General features: G+C 37.3%; 1 protein-coding gene across 1 annotated transcript in view; it reads right to left on the bottom strand.

Annotated features, from left to right (window-relative positions):
* Positions 1-217: 217 nt before the first annotated feature.
* LOC125660324 (uncharacterized) overlaps positions 218-18112 on the bottom strand; it is an 82083-nt gene continuing 64188 nt past the window's right edge. Inside the window, exons 74-101 of the mRNA XM_056150215.1 lie at positions 17639-17875; positions 16790-17220; positions 16570-16681; positions 15799-16053; positions 15149-15433; positions 14775-15020; positions 13814-14057; positions 13166-13580; positions 12755-12839; positions 12078-12272; positions 11396-11534; positions 11053-11216; positions 10306-10540; positions 10034-10107; positions 9842-9905; positions 9546-9752; positions 9251-9353; positions 8632-8731; positions 8344-8492; positions 7746-7867; positions 7213-7377; positions 6784-6961; positions 6251-6441; positions 5564-5803; positions 5200-5314; positions 4388-4592; positions 2298-2571; positions 218-352 (exon numbers count right to left, since the gene is read on the bottom strand). Of these exons, the coding sequence (XP_056006190.1) occupies positions 2322-2571; positions 4388-4592; positions 5200-5314; positions 5564-5803; positions 6251-6441; positions 6784-6961; positions 7213-7377; positions 7746-7867; positions 8344-8492; positions 8632-8731; positions 9251-9353; positions 9546-9752; positions 9842-9905; positions 10034-10107; positions 10306-10540; positions 11053-11216; positions 11396-11534; positions 12078-12272; positions 12755-12839; positions 13166-13580; positions 13814-14057; positions 14775-15020; positions 15149-15433; positions 15799-16053; positions 16570-16681; positions 16790-17220; positions 17639-17875 (5206 nt within the window). The 3' untranslated portion in view covers positions 218-352; positions 2298-2321. The remainder of the gene's footprint in view (positions 353-2297; positions 2572-4387; positions 4593-5199; positions 5315-5563; positions 5804-6250; positions 6442-6783; positions 6962-7212; positions 7378-7745; positions 7868-8343; positions 8493-8631; positions 8732-9250; positions 9354-9545; positions 9753-9841; positions 9906-10033; positions 10108-10305; positions 10541-11052; positions 11217-11395; positions 11535-12077; positions 12273-12754; positions 12840-13165; positions 13581-13813; positions 14058-14774; positions 15021-15148; positions 15434-15798; positions 16054-16569; positions 16682-16789; positions 17221-17638; positions 17876-18112) is intronic.

The raw sequence follows: 18112 nt of genomic DNA, 5'->3' as shown, positions 1-18112 counted from the left end.
CTACAAATGTCAATAAACAATGAGTAAACAAAAAGAATGGTTGTACCTCATCTATGATATGTACATTTGCATCCGAGAACACATGAGACACCAATGAGTAAAGTGAATTAATTATGCATGTAAAAAAACATATCGATACATCAATTATCACAGAGGAGTTGAGGAAGCTTCGTTTTCAAAAGCAGCATTATCTACCGATTTTCCGAATGTTCCAAGATTAGGTTTTGTGGGCAGATCTTCTACGATAGGACCAGCACCATATACATTTTCTTTTCTGTATCCGGAATAACCTACATTATCATACTCTTTAGGGTCTTCAATACTATTAGATCCTGAGGATTTCCCGGAAGATCTGCAGGAAAAGAAAAATCATAAAATTTACTTAAAATCAATTGAAATAGGAATTTCAAACAGCTGTAGAGAGACTAATGTAAATCACTGGTACATGTGGCAGTTTTCAATATGGAAGAGACTTGAGACTGCTCCAGAACCTTGCTCTTAGTAATAATATACCTAAATACTGGAGCTTTTACTGACCAGAAATTAAGTTTATGGTCATTTTTTGTTTTGTTTTGAAAAACTTCTTCTCATGTAAAATGATGAAATCTTTGGGGATGGAGGACAAAACTTAACCCAAATGTTTGCCAATTTGCCCCAACCCTTGGAACAACTTGCCCCAATAACGAACATTTGACCATTTCACCCCTATTTTAAAGTTGCTTAACCAATTTGCCTCATGAAGACTGAAATAAAATACACTCTGTATATGTACATGCTAATTAAGGAAGTAATTAAATTGTAAAGTTACTGTTTACTTTTGGGTTACAAGTCACAAGCAGCAGTTTAAAAAAGCATTACCAACACCAAATTGGATCATACTCTGCTATCCAATTCCACTTCATAAATAAGCTTTTCATTATGAGTTAAGGTAACATTAATGATATCAGACTTTAAAGGTATCAAATCATTACAAGCACATGTAGGAGGGTTGCTCCACCAATGAAATTGATATGACCATTAAATTATCATTGAATCTATTTCTGTATGTGTCTTCATCAAATGGTTCAGGTCCCCTGCGTAACTTTTAAAATTATGAAATTGCATGTACATCTGTACCATGGTACACATCATTCTGCACTTTCTCAGAAAATGGAGCACCTTGCAGCTGATCGACAGAGTAAAACTACTGTGGTGTGTCCACGGGTGAGACATTTTGTAGTTAGATACGGCCACACCATATTACACATTTAATATTGATTTTGAATGTACCAATCAGGAAAAGGGAACAAGTTGACCACTAATTTTATTGTTAATTTAACATATAAAATATGATCATGAAAATTATATGCAGATTTTAAAAGAATAGAAATTGACCAAAGTGTTCACCAAATCTTGAGACAACTATGGCAATATGACCTATTTTGGGGGTGGGTGGGGGTAAACTGGCAAAATTATTATAAAACTGGGAGTGAAATGATGAAATATTCTTGTGTTAGGTTGGTATAGCAGTATTTCATCTTCAAGTAAGTTGGACAAATTAGCAGGGATGAGTCGACACAAAAAGCTGACCTAAGTTGATATTGGGCAAGTTGGCAATTGTGGGAGTTGACAGGCATTTCCCAATAATCTGCTTCTTCTGAATAAATTTCCCCAAAAAACCCAAAGAATAATCTAATTATGGTTGTTGAATATAAAATGCCCTACACTGTCAATTCAGAAACAGGTACAGCAATCTGGAGGTAGATCATTGTAATCATCACCATATGTCTAAAATGTGAATTTCAATTTGAAATTCCAAATTATTTCATTGCCCTCAATATGCTTGTCATGGGGAAAAATTAATCAACTAGAAGACAAGCATCACACCAATAGAACCGGCAGTTGTCCTATATAGGTCAACCTCTCTGTCATTTGATACAGAGCACTAAAAGACTTGCGTAAATGTACCATGTTCCCAGATTAAATGTTTTGTCTATAAAACACAATTGAGTAAAATATGCTTATAACAAGCATGCTTATAATGAATTTACGTTAGTGCGAAGCAATATTTATTTCCCTATGAAAGGAAAACAACAAATTTTTGTGTGTGGATATAACAAAGTTTGGTTATAACAAACTCTCTGCTGGCCCTGGAGGTTTGCTATAACCGTGTTTTACTGTATTTGAAAACAAACACATGTACACAGTATTTTACTCCCGAGTGAATTCAGTGACACGCCCACTCCTGTACCAATTTCTAAGTTACGTGCATGACTACGAGTTAATCCTGAACCTATCAGTAGTTATTAATGTATTACTTTTCTATATGTTAGTGTTGGGCTTCAGTTTTCTTTATTTTGCAAATCCTCGATTTCAGGGTAGAGAGTTGTGGGGTCGTTTCCCTTAGCCTTCTGTTCAGTCTTCGTTGCTACAGCTCCGTAAACGTAGGAAGTGTTGGGGTCGACCACAACTTCCTTAACATTGTCATTGTATGTTTGATTGACGAAGGCGGGGGCTTTTTTTTCCTCTATTGCGGATGCCGCTGAGCTGGATGCCCTGTCGTCTGACTCGAGTAATTTACGTTTTGCTGGCCTGCAAGGTCAGGATTCATTGTAAACAATTACAAACAACTATCCAAATTGTGTGAAATGTTGTAGACATAAAATTTCAAGATCTCAACTTTTGATTTTTGTTCCAGAGCACAACTCGTTGATTTGAACATTTATCAGCAGATTTGCATTAATTCAGATTTATCGTATAAAAACACAGCTAAATAGAAAATTAGGAAGGTGCTGACAGCTTCTACAAGTGAAGGGAAGAGGAGGCAGGTAAAAATCTGCTACAGAACACAGGTGTAGGTGTCACAAAGCAACAATTTAAAGTTCTGCTAAGGTTTAAGTCAGGAAAGTAAAAGCTTGTGGGATGACACGAGCACCATCAACACGAGTAATCAGGCTCGCACTCAACACGAGTAATCAGGCTCGCACTCAACACGAGTAATCAGGCTCGCACTCAACAAGAGTAATCAGGCTCGCACTCAACACCGACTGTAAACTTGATGTCTCCATTCAGTGCAACATTTTACCATTATGAAAACAACATTTCCATCAAGTTTCATTCAAATGGTGATAGAAAAATAAGGAAAAATCTGGCCTGCTGGAAGATAAAGTGAAAGAGGGTCTGCCATGCAGCGACATCAATACTGTTTAAGGTCCCTGTTTATTCAAATTTTCCAGAATAGCAAAAGAATAGCAAGACAAATATCTCGATCAACTTAATGTCCAGGGGAAAGCTGGCTTGCAGAAAAAAATCTCTTGTATCTTTAAAGGTGTGAAAATACGCTAAGAGGTGATTCTGCCGATTTCTTGACAATATCAAGGAAAGCATATAAGGAATTCTAGATCTACAGGGTCAAAGTGCAGAAATAAGAACGCAAAAAGCAGTATATTCCAATCCGTAGAATGACATTGTGCAAAATTTCAGTTTCTCCATTTTTTCTATCATGGTGTCAAATCATTTGCTGTACAAGCAGTACGTCTCATTCCTCTCATCTTCTCCTCAATGCGAGTACCAGTGGGATATCTTCTTCGGACTTGAGACAGTCAGTTTCAAATTTGATTCCAATATGAATGTCTTGGACAGACAACTTTTTATCCAGTATAGGATAATGGTTGTTTAATATCACAGCTTCAGTAGATTTAATAAGATCCCGAGCACTTCTGTTCTTTTATTGCATTTTTAAAGACAATGTTGTGAAATTATACAGGGGTACTGTATAGCTGGGTTTTTTTATGGTGAGGCACAAATTGGCAGATTTATGTCTACAAGGTATACTATTAATTTTGGTGGATAAAATTCTGGTGAACTCGTATTCGTTTATTCATTCAATTCATATGTATACCGACGTACTAAATTTAGCTATTCTTATTTTGGGAAATCTCCGAAATAGGCCAAAATTGTATACTCGCCTAAAAAACCCAGCTATAGGGTAGTAAATGCATCAGTTTGTTAAAAAGCTACTAAAGCGTCATTCTGCAATAATAGCTGTTTTAGTAAATTAAATAGCTAAGCTAAGTGACTACACCATATTGCACAACTACAGTTAATACTTGGGAGCTAATCACACAGAGATTTATACCTTCCCCCTTAAAAACTTGACAATTTGTCATTTCTTCTTCACCTATTGGCTTTAAATAAGATTTCCTAAAAATAGTGTTGGACAGAAACCTATATCCACTTTTTAAAAAAGAACGTCAAGTTGAAACAAGAAAATTTTCTCTATACTGTATTTGTTGCATAAATTTCTTTCCCAGGAAATTGACACCAGCATCAAAATCTCTCTGTGTTTAAAGAAAGTGCATTCTAAAGATAATACACAAGTGCATGACAATGTTCCAAGTGCACATACCCAGAAGAGCGGCAAGCTTTACAGCCCATGACCACAGTGGTGAGGAAGAAGAGACCAGCAAATGCCCCCAAGATGACGGCCAGCGTTTTGTCCTGCTCAACTATCGGTGCGGGGGTGGAACACTCCTTGTTCTGTCCCTGGCCACCCTGACCGTTGGGGTCACTGGGGGTCGTAGTGTCAGATCCAGAACCTGGACATCCAGGCACTGAAAATAAACAAAAAAGTCACAAATTACAATTCTTTTCTTCTTGGAGCCACTAATGAGTTTCTATTTTCACTCCATTATAATCCAGAAATAGTGGGATGAAAGGACAAACAATCTTTCGTGTTGGTTGTTTCCAATAGTAAAGTCAAATGTTGACATCCATTCACCAGGTTAGAAGTTCCTTTCTACTTTGTTGTAACTCAACTAAATATTTGAAAACTATCATGCAATCAAAGATGAAAGGCCCAATTCATAAAACTTTTAAAATAATTACTGTAAACCAACTTTTATCTACAACTATTTTGCGATTTACCAATGATGAACTGGTTCACGGCAACTAATTTTCGTGTCTTAGATTATTTTAAACAAATACGAGAGTCATAGACTGATTCACAGCGAGAAATATTCGCAATGATTATAGGTTCTCACTATTCTAAGGAAAATTTCTCACTCGTGAAAAAGAGTTGGTTTACAGTAATTGATAAAAAGTCATATCATAAGGAGGATTCAGAATTCAGCAAATTCTACCTTGTAGACCTAGAAAAATAACTTCCTTCAAAATAACACCATTTCACTATCCATTTCATCTTCCCTTCATCAAACCTACCAATTTTCCTGGTCCACTCTGCAGTGCTTGTGACTGGATCGCAGAATTCACAAACACTCTGGGGATTGACGGCACTAGCCATGTGGCATTTACCCCCAATCACACATCCTGTCGACTGTCAAAGAAGAATTGACGCTTTCAGAATTTGAGTATATATTGACATACTTAAAAATTGCCACAGGCATTCTGCAAGGTTCTTTTAAATTGTCATTCATTTCCCAATATTTTACCCATAAAACATTAAAAGAAATCTCAATTTCCCCCCCCCGATTTACAGTACTTTAACATGTGACAAAAATTGAACTTTAAATTTTTTTTTTTAAAAAATCAAAAAAAATCACATGACCATTTTATTGATACTTACTGTCTTGGTACACTGGCCACTGTTATCACAGCTGTAACACACTGGGTTATAAGAGATGAAGAATTTGGCTTGACTGACAGCTTGGCCATTGTTACTGACAGACAGACTGACCGCTGACACAGCCACACCGGACGCTGCTGACATGGAGTCGGGGACAGTGCAGACCAGTAGGGTCGAGGTCACAAACCTGGCAGCAGACTGGACAACACTGCCTGTTGCTGAGAAACCACTAGTGGACATCTGTAATGAGAACCATTCAGTAAGAAAGGCTCACAGTAGTTATATCCTGTATAAAGGGAAATTTTCGCCCCTTTTTATTTTCGACCCTGTTCTCAATGGGCAAATTTGAGAGTGGGCAAAACTGTTTTCTCTCTTATCTCTCTTTTAACACAACTGTGTCTGGGCAAATTTAAAATGGAGTGAAACCATCTGCAAGTGTAAAATGGTGAAAATAACACAGGGCGAAAATAACCATGTATACGATTTTACACGATCATCACTTCTTCTGAAACTTTTTACTTCTTTGATTTTTTCCGTCATTTTGTTTGATATGCAACTACTGAAATCAATGAGAATGTGTACGTAATCATCAAAAACACCAAGAACTGTTCTAGGTTGATACTTTGTATATCAACCATGATACAAAGTATGGGAATAGTTCCCATCAACCCATGTCCCAACACTAACCTCTGCCCGCTGGAAGTGACATTTGGGGGACAACTCCTCTGAGAATGGACCGCCAGACACCAGCACTGTCTTGCATCCTCCATTCTCTAGTGAACAGAGACCGTCAGCTTCCAGACTGCTGATTGATGGTGCAGCAGACTCCTGGATCGAACAGTCCGCTCCGATGTAGTCTCGGTAACATTTACATTGACCTGGAATATCGGTCATAAGATACAGGGAGGAAAATCCAAGAGTGATGCAATATCATCCCATAGAAAGAACACAACTGATGTAATATTGATATTATAGATTTCTTCACCACAAAGCATACAAGAAACTGAATGTTATCCCAATAAAGTAAACATTTCATTCAAAACACACTCTTCACTAATCTACTCTTCTTTGACTTTTCTACTTACTTATGAATCTACACTGGAACCCCATTCATTGTTTTTGTTCTTACTTATAAAATTTGAAGCCCATTCTTCTATTTTGTCCTTACTTATATAAATCTACTTTACATCTGAACCCCATTCTTTGGCTGTTGTTCTTACCTCCCTCACACTGTCCGTTGTTGCTACAGTCATTGGGACAGACCAGGGTCAGGATTTCGGATGAAAGCGTCTGGAAGTTGGGGTCGGTTGTCATAGTAGGTGTCATCTTGTCTAACTGGGTCTCACACTGAACCTTAATGATGCTCTCTACTTGCACATCTGTTGTTCCATCATTTGTCTGTAAAAAAAATCAGGCACGTTTGCACTGGATGGTAATAGTGATAAAAAAGTAGACTTGCAGTTGTTTTTGATTAAGCAACACACACACAATAACTTGCAGATAAAATACAACAGAAGAAAATTGTAGTGAATGCACTCTTTGAGAAATGTACCAAAATAAATTCCTACCCCCCCCCCCTCTCCAAAGTATCACCAGGATAACACCCCACTCCCCTTTCCCAAAAAATTGACTTATTTCAAAGTACTCACCAGAATGGTTTGGATGCAGATGTCCTTCATAGCCTGAGTGAAGCTGGTGCCCACCAACGTCTGACATTTGTCCATCAATGCACTGGACAACATCAGCCTGTCACAGTAGTCTCCAGCTGTTGTCATGTTCCAGGTACCAGAGGCAGAGATCACCAGCTCGGTGTCCTGTCCAAAAGTTAGGAGAACATGTTACACTCATGAGGCTATCACGATGTACTTAAACATACACTGCCCTACATATTTACAAAATTTCTATGTCCAATTGTAACACATTCCAGAGAGAATTTTTTTCTATCGACATTGTTTAGTATCTTAATGACAGTTTAGCCATTGTGCAAAGACATCGTAATTGGTTAAAAACTTTGGTCTGTATCTTTTTTTCCGGTACATCAATGTATATTATGCAGTAAAAAAATGTTCAAATCAAATTAAAAATAGAAATCTGAAGTTGTCTTTTTAATTATTAATGTAATACCACTATATAATAGATTGCAATTCGTACATAACTTTGTATCGATTTAATGGATACCCACCTGTGGATCGTAACTTGTGTCGACACCGGTCAGTCCTTCCCATGCATTGAACGCTGCTCTCTTCTTACGTCTGCCATCACGCGAATTAGACAGCTCAACCAACTCTGCAGTCACATCCTTCCCTACAATAAAAATTATTTTTTTTATTATATACATATATATGAAAGGTAGACAACACATGCAAAGTTCTAAGAACTGTTCTCATCATTCTATAATTAACAATTCATCCCATGAAATATTCATAATTCATGTTTACTTAATAACATAGGATACCCCCCTACCCCTCCACATCTGTTATAGAATTAGGTAAAACTGTAAGTAAAATATTTTAATTTTGCTAAATGCCCACATTTACCACAACATTTTCGTATGAAACCAATGGAAAAACATTGTCCAAAATTGAAATCCTTCATAAACATCTTTTAATTGGCACATGTCATGTACATGTATCAATGGCCAATTTTATATCATTGTTTCATCAAAAAAAGAAAATGCCACATAAACACCTGCAAGACAAATCGTAAAATCTTGGTTATCCTATGATTTTAACTCTAGTAATCAGAATGAGACGACTAATACATCGCAGTAACATAAGAACCTGAGGTGAGTTTGCAGGTCTTGGATATCAGCATCGGTTCGCACTGGTTCTTGACCGCACTGTTATCTCCTGTGCAGGAGCAGTACATCGGGGGCTGGTAGGAAGGCTCTGCCAGTGCTCCAACATAGAGACTGTCTCCCACCTTATTCCTGACACAGAAGAAACACAACATGGTTAACACCTTACTGTAGTAAAAAACAAGACATCGATGTGACCTGAGATTTGTCAGTAAAAAACAAGACATCGATGTGACCCGAGATTTGTCAGTGAATGTGTATTAGATCATACCTCCATCCTTTGATGAAGTGAGCCACGTTGTTGGTCAGACTTCCTGTGACTGGCATGGCCATGTCGTTGTTTTTGTTGGCATCATAAACACCACACAAACCTAAACACAGAACAACTAATTACTTCATATAATCACCACACAAACCTAAACACAGAACAACTAATTACTTCATAATCACCACACAAACCTAAACACAAAACAACTAATTACTTCATAATCACCACATAAAACTAAACATGGAACAACTTACGTCATAATCATCACATAAATCTAAACATGGAACATCTTACTTCATAATCATCACATAAACTTAAACATGGAACAACTTACTTCATAATCATCACATAAACCTAAACATGGAACAACTTAATTCATACAAATGTAAATACCACATAATCCTACACATGGATTACTTTGGTAAATTGACGTACCATATTTACCCAATCCAGTTTTCAACCAATTAAACCACATTTATTTGTAAATCACAACTGCTACAAAGTTGGATAATTGTAAAAAAAAAAATGTATTCCATTACGTAACCCTAGCCTGCTACTGAACAAAATGATCTTTTCAAAAAAGAAGAAGACATTTACAAACAGTCAATTAAAATCGACAAACCTTCTGATCTGAGCCAGTCCAAGGATGATGGAATCACAAACACGCTTAGTTGTTTGTTATTCTCCATTTGAATCGCCACCAAACCAGCAGTCGGCAAATCAACCTGTAATGAATTGGTGATTTACTTCACTGAAGTGACAATCACATTTAAGGCATACCTATTACACTATGATCAACGTTTTTTTTAAAGTGACCAAAACCCTGAAAAGATTCTTTTCATCACATGCTCAGCAAAACAAAATACAAAGCAAAACTCTCAAACAAACTGAGAGTATTTTAATTCCTAAGGCCTTACCACGATTAGTTGTCCACCATTGTCCTGATATATCTTGGTTCCCTGCGCCAGGTCACCATTTTTATACAGTTTGACCGGCACGTCTAGTGGTGAACTCTGAACTTTACTGCAAACATCTACCACTAAAACGTCGTCCTGAAACTTCACCATTGCCGCACACGTACAAGTTTTAGACCGAGAATTGCAGGCTTGATTTAAGATGTGCACCTACAACAAAACACGAGTCACATCCAGAAATGATTTAAAAATTACATGAATCCGTTTTAAAATGATAGAACAGAGTGTATTCTGTTTACCTCATATGGCATAGTACTATGCTTGTACAGGGTGAACTCTCCCTGGTGCCTGTTTTTAAATGCCCTGAAAGTGGATCAGTCAAAGATGTGCATACAATCATATGGCAATAAAAACATACTTATAATCACTCACTTCAGCAAAAATGCATCTAACAATTAATAGTACGTAATATAACATTGACCGATCCTTACTTTCCATCAAATGAAATGATGTAAGAATCGGAAACTGAACAGAAAGCTGGCTGGTCGGTGTCTGCCACAACAAGCTGTAAAATAAAAACATTCATCAGTTACATTTACAAGGTAATGTAAAATTTTATATAAGATTAAGGTACCTCTGGATGTAACATAGAATTTTGAATGTTCCCTCGTCGTTGCAAGTAAATTTTACTGAATATTGATCGTTACTCAAAACCGTATATTTTTCATTAAATTATTCTCCATCGTTAAATTGAAATACGTACCTTAATATCTGCCATTTGTCTGGAGAGGACCAGCTGACTGTCAGAGTATTTATCCACCACTAAACTGAGGTTCATTTCTTGAACATTGTCATACAGCATGTCACTACTGGCCCATAGGGGGATCTGCGTGCCCATCTCCCAGTTGTCCGAAGTGAAAGTGAAAGTGCAAGGATCAGTAACACTTGGGTCCTTGAAAACAACTACTTGTGGTATTCTTTCTTGAGATTCAGCACACCTATAACATATTTGATAAACAGTAAATCTGTGACTAAATCGTGTAACACACATTTTTGAAAAAGAGATGTAGATTTGCTTCTACAACAAATTCAAACCGACATGTAGGAATGTGACTTCACTCTAAAAATCAGCGTTATCGGTGGAGTATACACATCTAATAGAAAGTGTTTGAATGACCAAACTTAACGTTTTGGGTACAATTGCAATACGACAACTAATGTGAAATCATTCAAAGCTGCCATGGGCAATTTTCCTTGATTATATAATTTCATTAGAATGTTTACTCATGGATATGGTTTGTGAACATTAAACAGATTGAGTATCTGTATGATGTTTTAAATTCCTGAGATAGGGGGAAGGAGGAGTGCGTGGGAGGTAACCACAAATTTAAAATGAACTCCCTATTCTACTATCTTTTATCAAGTCTTTCTTGATCTTTGATTAGCCATAAAAAGACAATGCAAGTTTGATACAAAAAAACCCCCAAACTATCCACTCTCGTCAACTCACATTGGTGTTGAAGCAGGATTGTTCTTCAGCTTAAGTGTGACCTTGACCTCACAAGTTTTTCCTGCCTCACACTTCTCCTTGGGGGATTCGGAAAGTTTCAGATTCAAGGACTCCTCTGTTCCGCCCTCTATCAATCTCAAGGCAGCCTTGGAATTGATGCTCATCTGTAGCAGAAACATATGAAAATATAACTAGATGTATACCAGAGGGTGGCTTTTGTATCAATCAAAGTAAAATGTATCCTGTGGACTATACATGGTAAAACATCCAACCTAGCTCTCGTACTTATTTGAGTAACTTTGCCAAAGTTGAATTGAATGATAAGTCACATTAAGATGCCTACCACAAGATCTGGCATTGGCACACAGCCGGCTGCTATCTTCTCGTACTCGGATTGTAAATCCCTTTCTACTTGTCGAATTGTCTCTCCGTCACATGACTTCGTTTTCTCCGTGACGCACTGTAGGGCAACTTCATAAGAGCTGCATCAGAAAATGGTTTGTGAAAGAAGAGAACCAATTCCAAATCATTCTAAATGCTGTGCATCTTAGAAACAACACAACAGATGTGTCTAATCATTGGTCAACAACACGACACAACAGGTGTGTCTAATCATTGGTCAACAACACAACAGATGTGTGTCTAATCATTGGTCAACAACACGACACAACAGGTGTGTCTAATCATTGGTCAACAACATAACAGATGTGTGTCTAATCATTGGTCAACAACACGACACAACAGGTGTGTCTAATCATTGGTCAACAACACGACACAACAGGTGTGTCTAATCATTGGTCAACAACACAACAGATGTGTGTCTAATCATTGGTCAACAACACGACACAATAAATGATTAAACATGTCTAGTCATTGGTCAACAACACGACACAATAAATGATTAAACATGTCTAGTCATTGGTCAACAACACAACACAATAAATGACCAAGCACATCAAATCAATGAGAGGACACTGCATATAACTACTCTGCTTTTCAACAATAAAGCAAATGATTTTTAGCACCTGCAGCTTGGACTGGACTGGAAGTTGGCAATACATTCCTGGGCCGCATTCTGTTGACATGCTTCCTGTGAACGACACATGGTGTCTTTGGCCGCCTTCATCTCGGACACCACCTTCTGGAAATGATAGGCCATGCTCTCATCCATACAACTCTGGGTCCAGGTCGTCACGTTCTGTATGGTGAGGGGTAACATGCTTTTGGGGGAAATAAGGTGGAAACGCAATTAATTTTGAGACAGGATTTGGAAAGTGTGAACCATTCAACTTCACAATGTAGAAGAGCAATAATTTATCAGAACTTACTGGTCAAGTCAAAACTTACTCCTAGAAAGATTTCACGTTTACTTAATGTACTGATCAAATCAAAACTTACTCCTAGAAAGATTTCACGTTACTTAATGTACTGATCAGATCAAAACTTACTCCTAGAAAGATTTCATGTTTACTTAATGTAGTGATCAAATCAAAACTTACTCCTAGAAAGATTTCATGTTTACTTAATGTACTGATCAAATCAAAACTTACTCCTAGAAAGATTTCACGTTTACTTAATGTATTGATCAGATCAAAACTTACTCCCAGAAAGATTTCATGTTTACTTAATGTACTGATCAAATCAAAACTTACTCCTAGAAAGATTTCACGTTACTTAATGTACTGATCAGATCAAAACTTACTCGCAGAAAGATTTCATGTTTGCGTATGATCCAGCCTGTTGCATGATTAATGTAGCTGCTGGGAGAAACTGGCAGGTGTCTGGTTCTGAAACAGAAGTGATTGATAATTATTCCCATCCACAAATGTGGGCACATCCCTCACATCAGTCTGAAACCCCCATACACAGGCTGAAATTCATCATAATTTTGGCATATTTCCAAGCTAATCATGACTACTGCACGATCTGCATTCTTGGTGTGCCAAGTTATTTAAATTTTTTGAAGACTGCACATTTTATGAGGTTTCGCAATGACCCTGTGATGACTAAAGAGACAGGGGAAAGAAATTCATAATTTTGTTCTCTTTACTCCATAGATGCTACACTTGGAAATGTTGATCCTGTATAGTATTTTTAAAAGAATTGAACTCACCCTTCCCTAAGTCACAGGAGCGTTCTTTCTCACACATGTTGCTAACCACAACATACAGATGCGATCCCACCCCTGCGATAAGTCCGGCCACATCGCTACGGAGTCCTGAGGTCGTTTGAAGGTTATTCACAACACAAGAGAAGGCCTCACGGAACCCAGTACACTGCATAGATTTGACCTTGAGATACTTGTCTTCGTGACTCTTCAGTCCGCGTGTCATCACATCCAAGATGTGCATGTCGTATGCAATCATCTTTTCTGCGCTGGTCATATTGTCCATCATCGTCTTTTCCATGGATTTCTGCATCTCCTTCGACATACTGTCTACAATGGCGGAGGACACATTGTCCATGGACATGTTCCACTGCCTCATACTCATCATCGGGTCTTTACCCAGAGTCATGTCCAACATCATCTGTTAAGTAGAAGTACAATAACTGATTAAACAATTAAAATACAAAACAAATCACATACAAGTATATAATGGAACATTCAAGACTTTTCTTCAGTGATTGACCACAACTTTATGCTATGAAACATGAAAGTTACATTTTTCTGTTCCTTGCGCTAAATTTGAGACTCCCACTGGGCACTGAACTTTGACACAGAAATCCTATATTCTACTACACAGTTTTCTATCAATAATACCTGAGAAGTAACATGATCTCGCATCTTAGACAACTTGGTCATCATAATTTCTCCCTGTAGTACTCCCAGAGAAGAATAGTAGAACTTCATCATGCAGAGGTCTAGTGAGTCTGTACAGGACAGCTTCCGTGTTTCAGTGGCCTTGTTTTTCATCTCTGTCATTGCGTAATTTACAGCTCCTTTACCAAACATGGAGCAGTGGTGTGTCTTGTCATAAACACAGGCTTCAGTCATCTCCACAGCTCTATCATTTAATAGAGGATAGAAAATAAATTCATTGTCTCCAAAAATATCTTTGTATAAAAACAATATTACAATGTCAGAGGTGGCAACAAATTCTCTCAATTTACATGTGTACGATCAACATAAAACTTAAATGTGTACAATCAACGTAAAACTTACATGTGTACAATCAACGTAAAACTTAAATGTGTACAATCAACGTCAAACTTACATGTGTACAATCAATGATGTAAAACTTGCATGTGTACAATCAATGATGTAATACTTACATGTGTACAATCAACGTCAAACTTACATGTGTACAATCAATGATGTAATACTTACATGTGTACAATCAACGTCAAACTTACTTGTGTACAATCAATGATGTAATACTTACATGTGTACAATCAACGTCAAACTTACATGTGTACAATCGATGATGTAATACTTATATGTGTACAATCAATGATGTCAAACTTACATGTGTACAATCAATGATGCAATACTTACATGTGTACAATCAACGACAAACTTACTTGTGTACAATCAATGATGTAATACTTACATGTGTACAATCAATGATGTAATACTTACATGTGTACAATCAATGATGTAAAACTTACATGTGTACAATCAATGATGTAATACTTACATGTGTACAATCAATGATGTAAAACTTACATGTGTACAATCAATGATGTAATACTTACATGTGTACAATCAATGTAAAACTTACATGCACATATGACCATTCTCCATATTTCCACTGCTTGACATCAAATGACCAAGACTCTCCACGCAGTATGCAGCCTGGTCTGCTTCACATCTCGCCGGTTCCTGGCAAGAATGACCAGGTATCGTGGGACATAACTTTTCAACAGTTCCGTGTATCAGGGACATCATGTGGTTCGTAATCATCACTTGTCCTGACGTACAGTTTCCGACGTTCTCAATATAACACTGCATGGCATGTGTGTATGTCCTGAAGAAAGAATAAGACACAAATATACACTCACTGAAAAATTTCGGGAAACTTTCCCTTGTGTATAATTTGAATGCCACTGAGGCAGTGACTGAAAGTAAACTGAATAGACGATATGGCACACTTACTCATGCATGGCGTTGCAATCTACAGACGGACTTTCGAGTTCCCAGTACAGATATTTCAGACAGGAATATGCTGTTGTTATGTTACAGACGGGAGCCATATGCTTCTCCTTCATACACTTGGGAAGCTCCATCTTTGGTTCTTTCATTTTCATGATTTCGCAGGATTTGAGAACATCGCTGTATAGGCAGAATCCTTCCTCAGTACTCCTTTGAACTTCCATCTTTACTTCTTTAGAGCAGCCAAACACATTTGATCTTACACAATCCATAGTGGATTTGAAATGACTGGAAGAAACAAAATTTTTTTTTTGGAAACTTAGAAGAAAAAAAAAAACTTAGAAGAAAAAAATAAAGATCACTCCAAAACCCACACTCTCTACATGCACAATGCGCATAACATAAGGAATAAAACGGTACCAGTAGTTCTTCATATGAAACTAAGTTATCATGGCAAAAATAAAATCAGACACGGCTTTTAAAGATTTATTAGCTGTCTGTTCATACATGTGGATTGAGATATTTAACTGGCAGTCTGTTGATGGAGTCCCAAAGTGTGTGCTTTTCACCTTCTTTAAGCATCTTTCTGTCAGATATTTACTACAAATACTTACTGGTGAAAATTATTGTTGGAAGAATTAAAACGACAGTACCTGCAGTAAGGATTTTCATCTCTAACAGCAGTTGTGTTTCTTTCCATCATCATCTTCATTTTCTCTTCTGCTTCCATGCTGCATGTCATGGCATCCATCGGAGAACAGCTGGCAAAGTGGTCCTCGCACACGCCCGAAAACTCTTTTATACTTTCCAGGAATGTGTGGAAGCTTCTCAGCTGCTCGGTTTCCTCCATACTACATCCATCTAAAGTTGCCCTTACGACGGACACACAGGCCTGGAAAGTTTCGCCACTACAAAAAATATATCATACTAATGATTTAAGAAATAAATTTCATTTTTGAAAATACATGAGGACATGATCTTCGACACTTCTTGCCATTAAACTTCATGAAGTTTGCTAGTCATGAGAATGATGATCCTACTGCCATCTATGAAAATTTCGTAATTGCTCACTTTGTCGACACTTGCTACAATTTTTTTTTTTCAAAATTAAATTCACGTTTGAAAATAAAATAAATTCAGTCCAAAAGAGAAGGAACAATTTGTGTAGAGTTATATAGGGAGGGGTAATAATCATTTAAACTTTGAACATAATAGAAAATTTACAAATTCTTTATTTCTTTTTTTATAAGGAATATTATATTGTATATATTACAACCAAATTAAGGCCAAAAAATATATATCAATGCATGCACACACCATTTTTGTGTTTGTACTAGTGTCCTTTTTAAAGCACGTAATAACAGCCACATTCTGCGGGCTTTGTGTACACAGTAAACAGCTGTACTCTATGAGTGTGTCCTTACCTACAGAAAGACCGCTTGTCCTCTCTGTTCAGACTGGCCGAGAATAAAATTGGCACCGACACGGCAGACAAACACTGAGCGGCGATCTTGGTGTCACAAGTAGTCCTGTCACCTAGAGACAGCACACAACAGATATAAAAAAAAAAAACGTCATGTTTAGGATTTCATAAAATCAAAGGAACAGCTACAATCAAACAGACAAGATCTTTGTATTTCTTACTTGATTTCTCTTCCTTGGGCATCTTTCCTTCATACACCTCCTTACAGACCCGGTCAGTTAACTCCACAGAAATAGCGAAAGAATTTCCGTACATAGCGGTCAAAAACTTGATGCCATCCTCCGTTTGGTTCTTCATCAAACATTCGCTGTATATCATCTTCATACTCATGCAGATTCTCTCGAGGGAGTTGGCACTGGTCTGTAGAGCGGTGGTTATGTTCTTCATAAACGCTGTGCCACACTGGCTGAGGCCCTGAGCTTCTACTGACAGAGACGACGGGATGATGGAGGTGTCCATAGTGAAGGCGCTACAGGACGGCATGTTCTCTCTGCCGAACCACAGCTGGGAGTCGAAGATCTGCAGCTGGATGAGGTTACAACCGCGGAGATGACTGGAGGCACAACTTCTGATGCTACTGGCTTCCTGTACACTTCAAATCAAACAGAAACATATATAAATCTATCAACACCTTATTGACATACATAAATATATCCACATTGCTTTAATACCAACATACATAAATCTATCCACATTGCTTTAATACCAACATACATAAATCTATCAACGCCTTACTAACCTACATAAACCTATCAACATGGCTTACTAATTTCAACAGAACTGGTTTTTAGTAATTCTACACTGAACAAACTTTTGAATGCCAGATACAAAACCCAAAATTAAATTTTCGTTGTCAAGTTAGCTATATTATTTTCAAATGAAATCCTCAACCTTAAATAATCAAAAAATGAACTGTAAAATTGCAAGCAAAATGGACTCACTACAAAATGGACTCCCTAACTACATACAAAGGTATATCACAATTTAAAGACACACCCAGTTTTACTTACGTGCATGATGTTTTTGTAAGCAGTGGAGCGTAACAATTTCCGGCTTTCTCCAGCGAACAGGTGAGGGGAGCTTGACAGGACTGGTACAACAAGGACGACATGTTATAGCTGTAACAGACTGGGAGAAGTTTGTAGGCCGACATCACCACTTCAATGTATGACATTGCATCAAGCGTATCCGACATAGAGCAACCCGCTGTTGCACTACCGATACACTGCATCAGCTGAGGTAGTTTGCTGCAATATAACAAAGTCATTAGTAAAGCTTTCCCCCCCATAAATGAAGTCCATCTCATACGACAATAAAACAGGGTTATAACAAACCTCTAGGGACAGCAGAAAACAATTTCTTAAATCCGAAGTTTGTTAAATCTAATATATCTATATCTGTATAGTTATATCTAATATATCTACATCCGTATAGAAAACAATATATCTATATAGAAAACAATATATCTATATCTGTATAGTTAT

The sequence above is a fragment of the Ostrea edulis genome, chromosome 9, assembly GCF_947568905.1.
Source record: "Ostrea edulis chromosome 9, xbOstEdul1.1, whole genome shotgun sequence".
NCBI lineage: Eukaryota > Metazoa > Mollusca > Bivalvia > Ostreida > Ostreidae > Ostrea > Ostrea edulis.
Note: the sequence above shows the minus strand (reverse complement) of the source record. Positions and strands in the feature narration are given on the sequence as shown.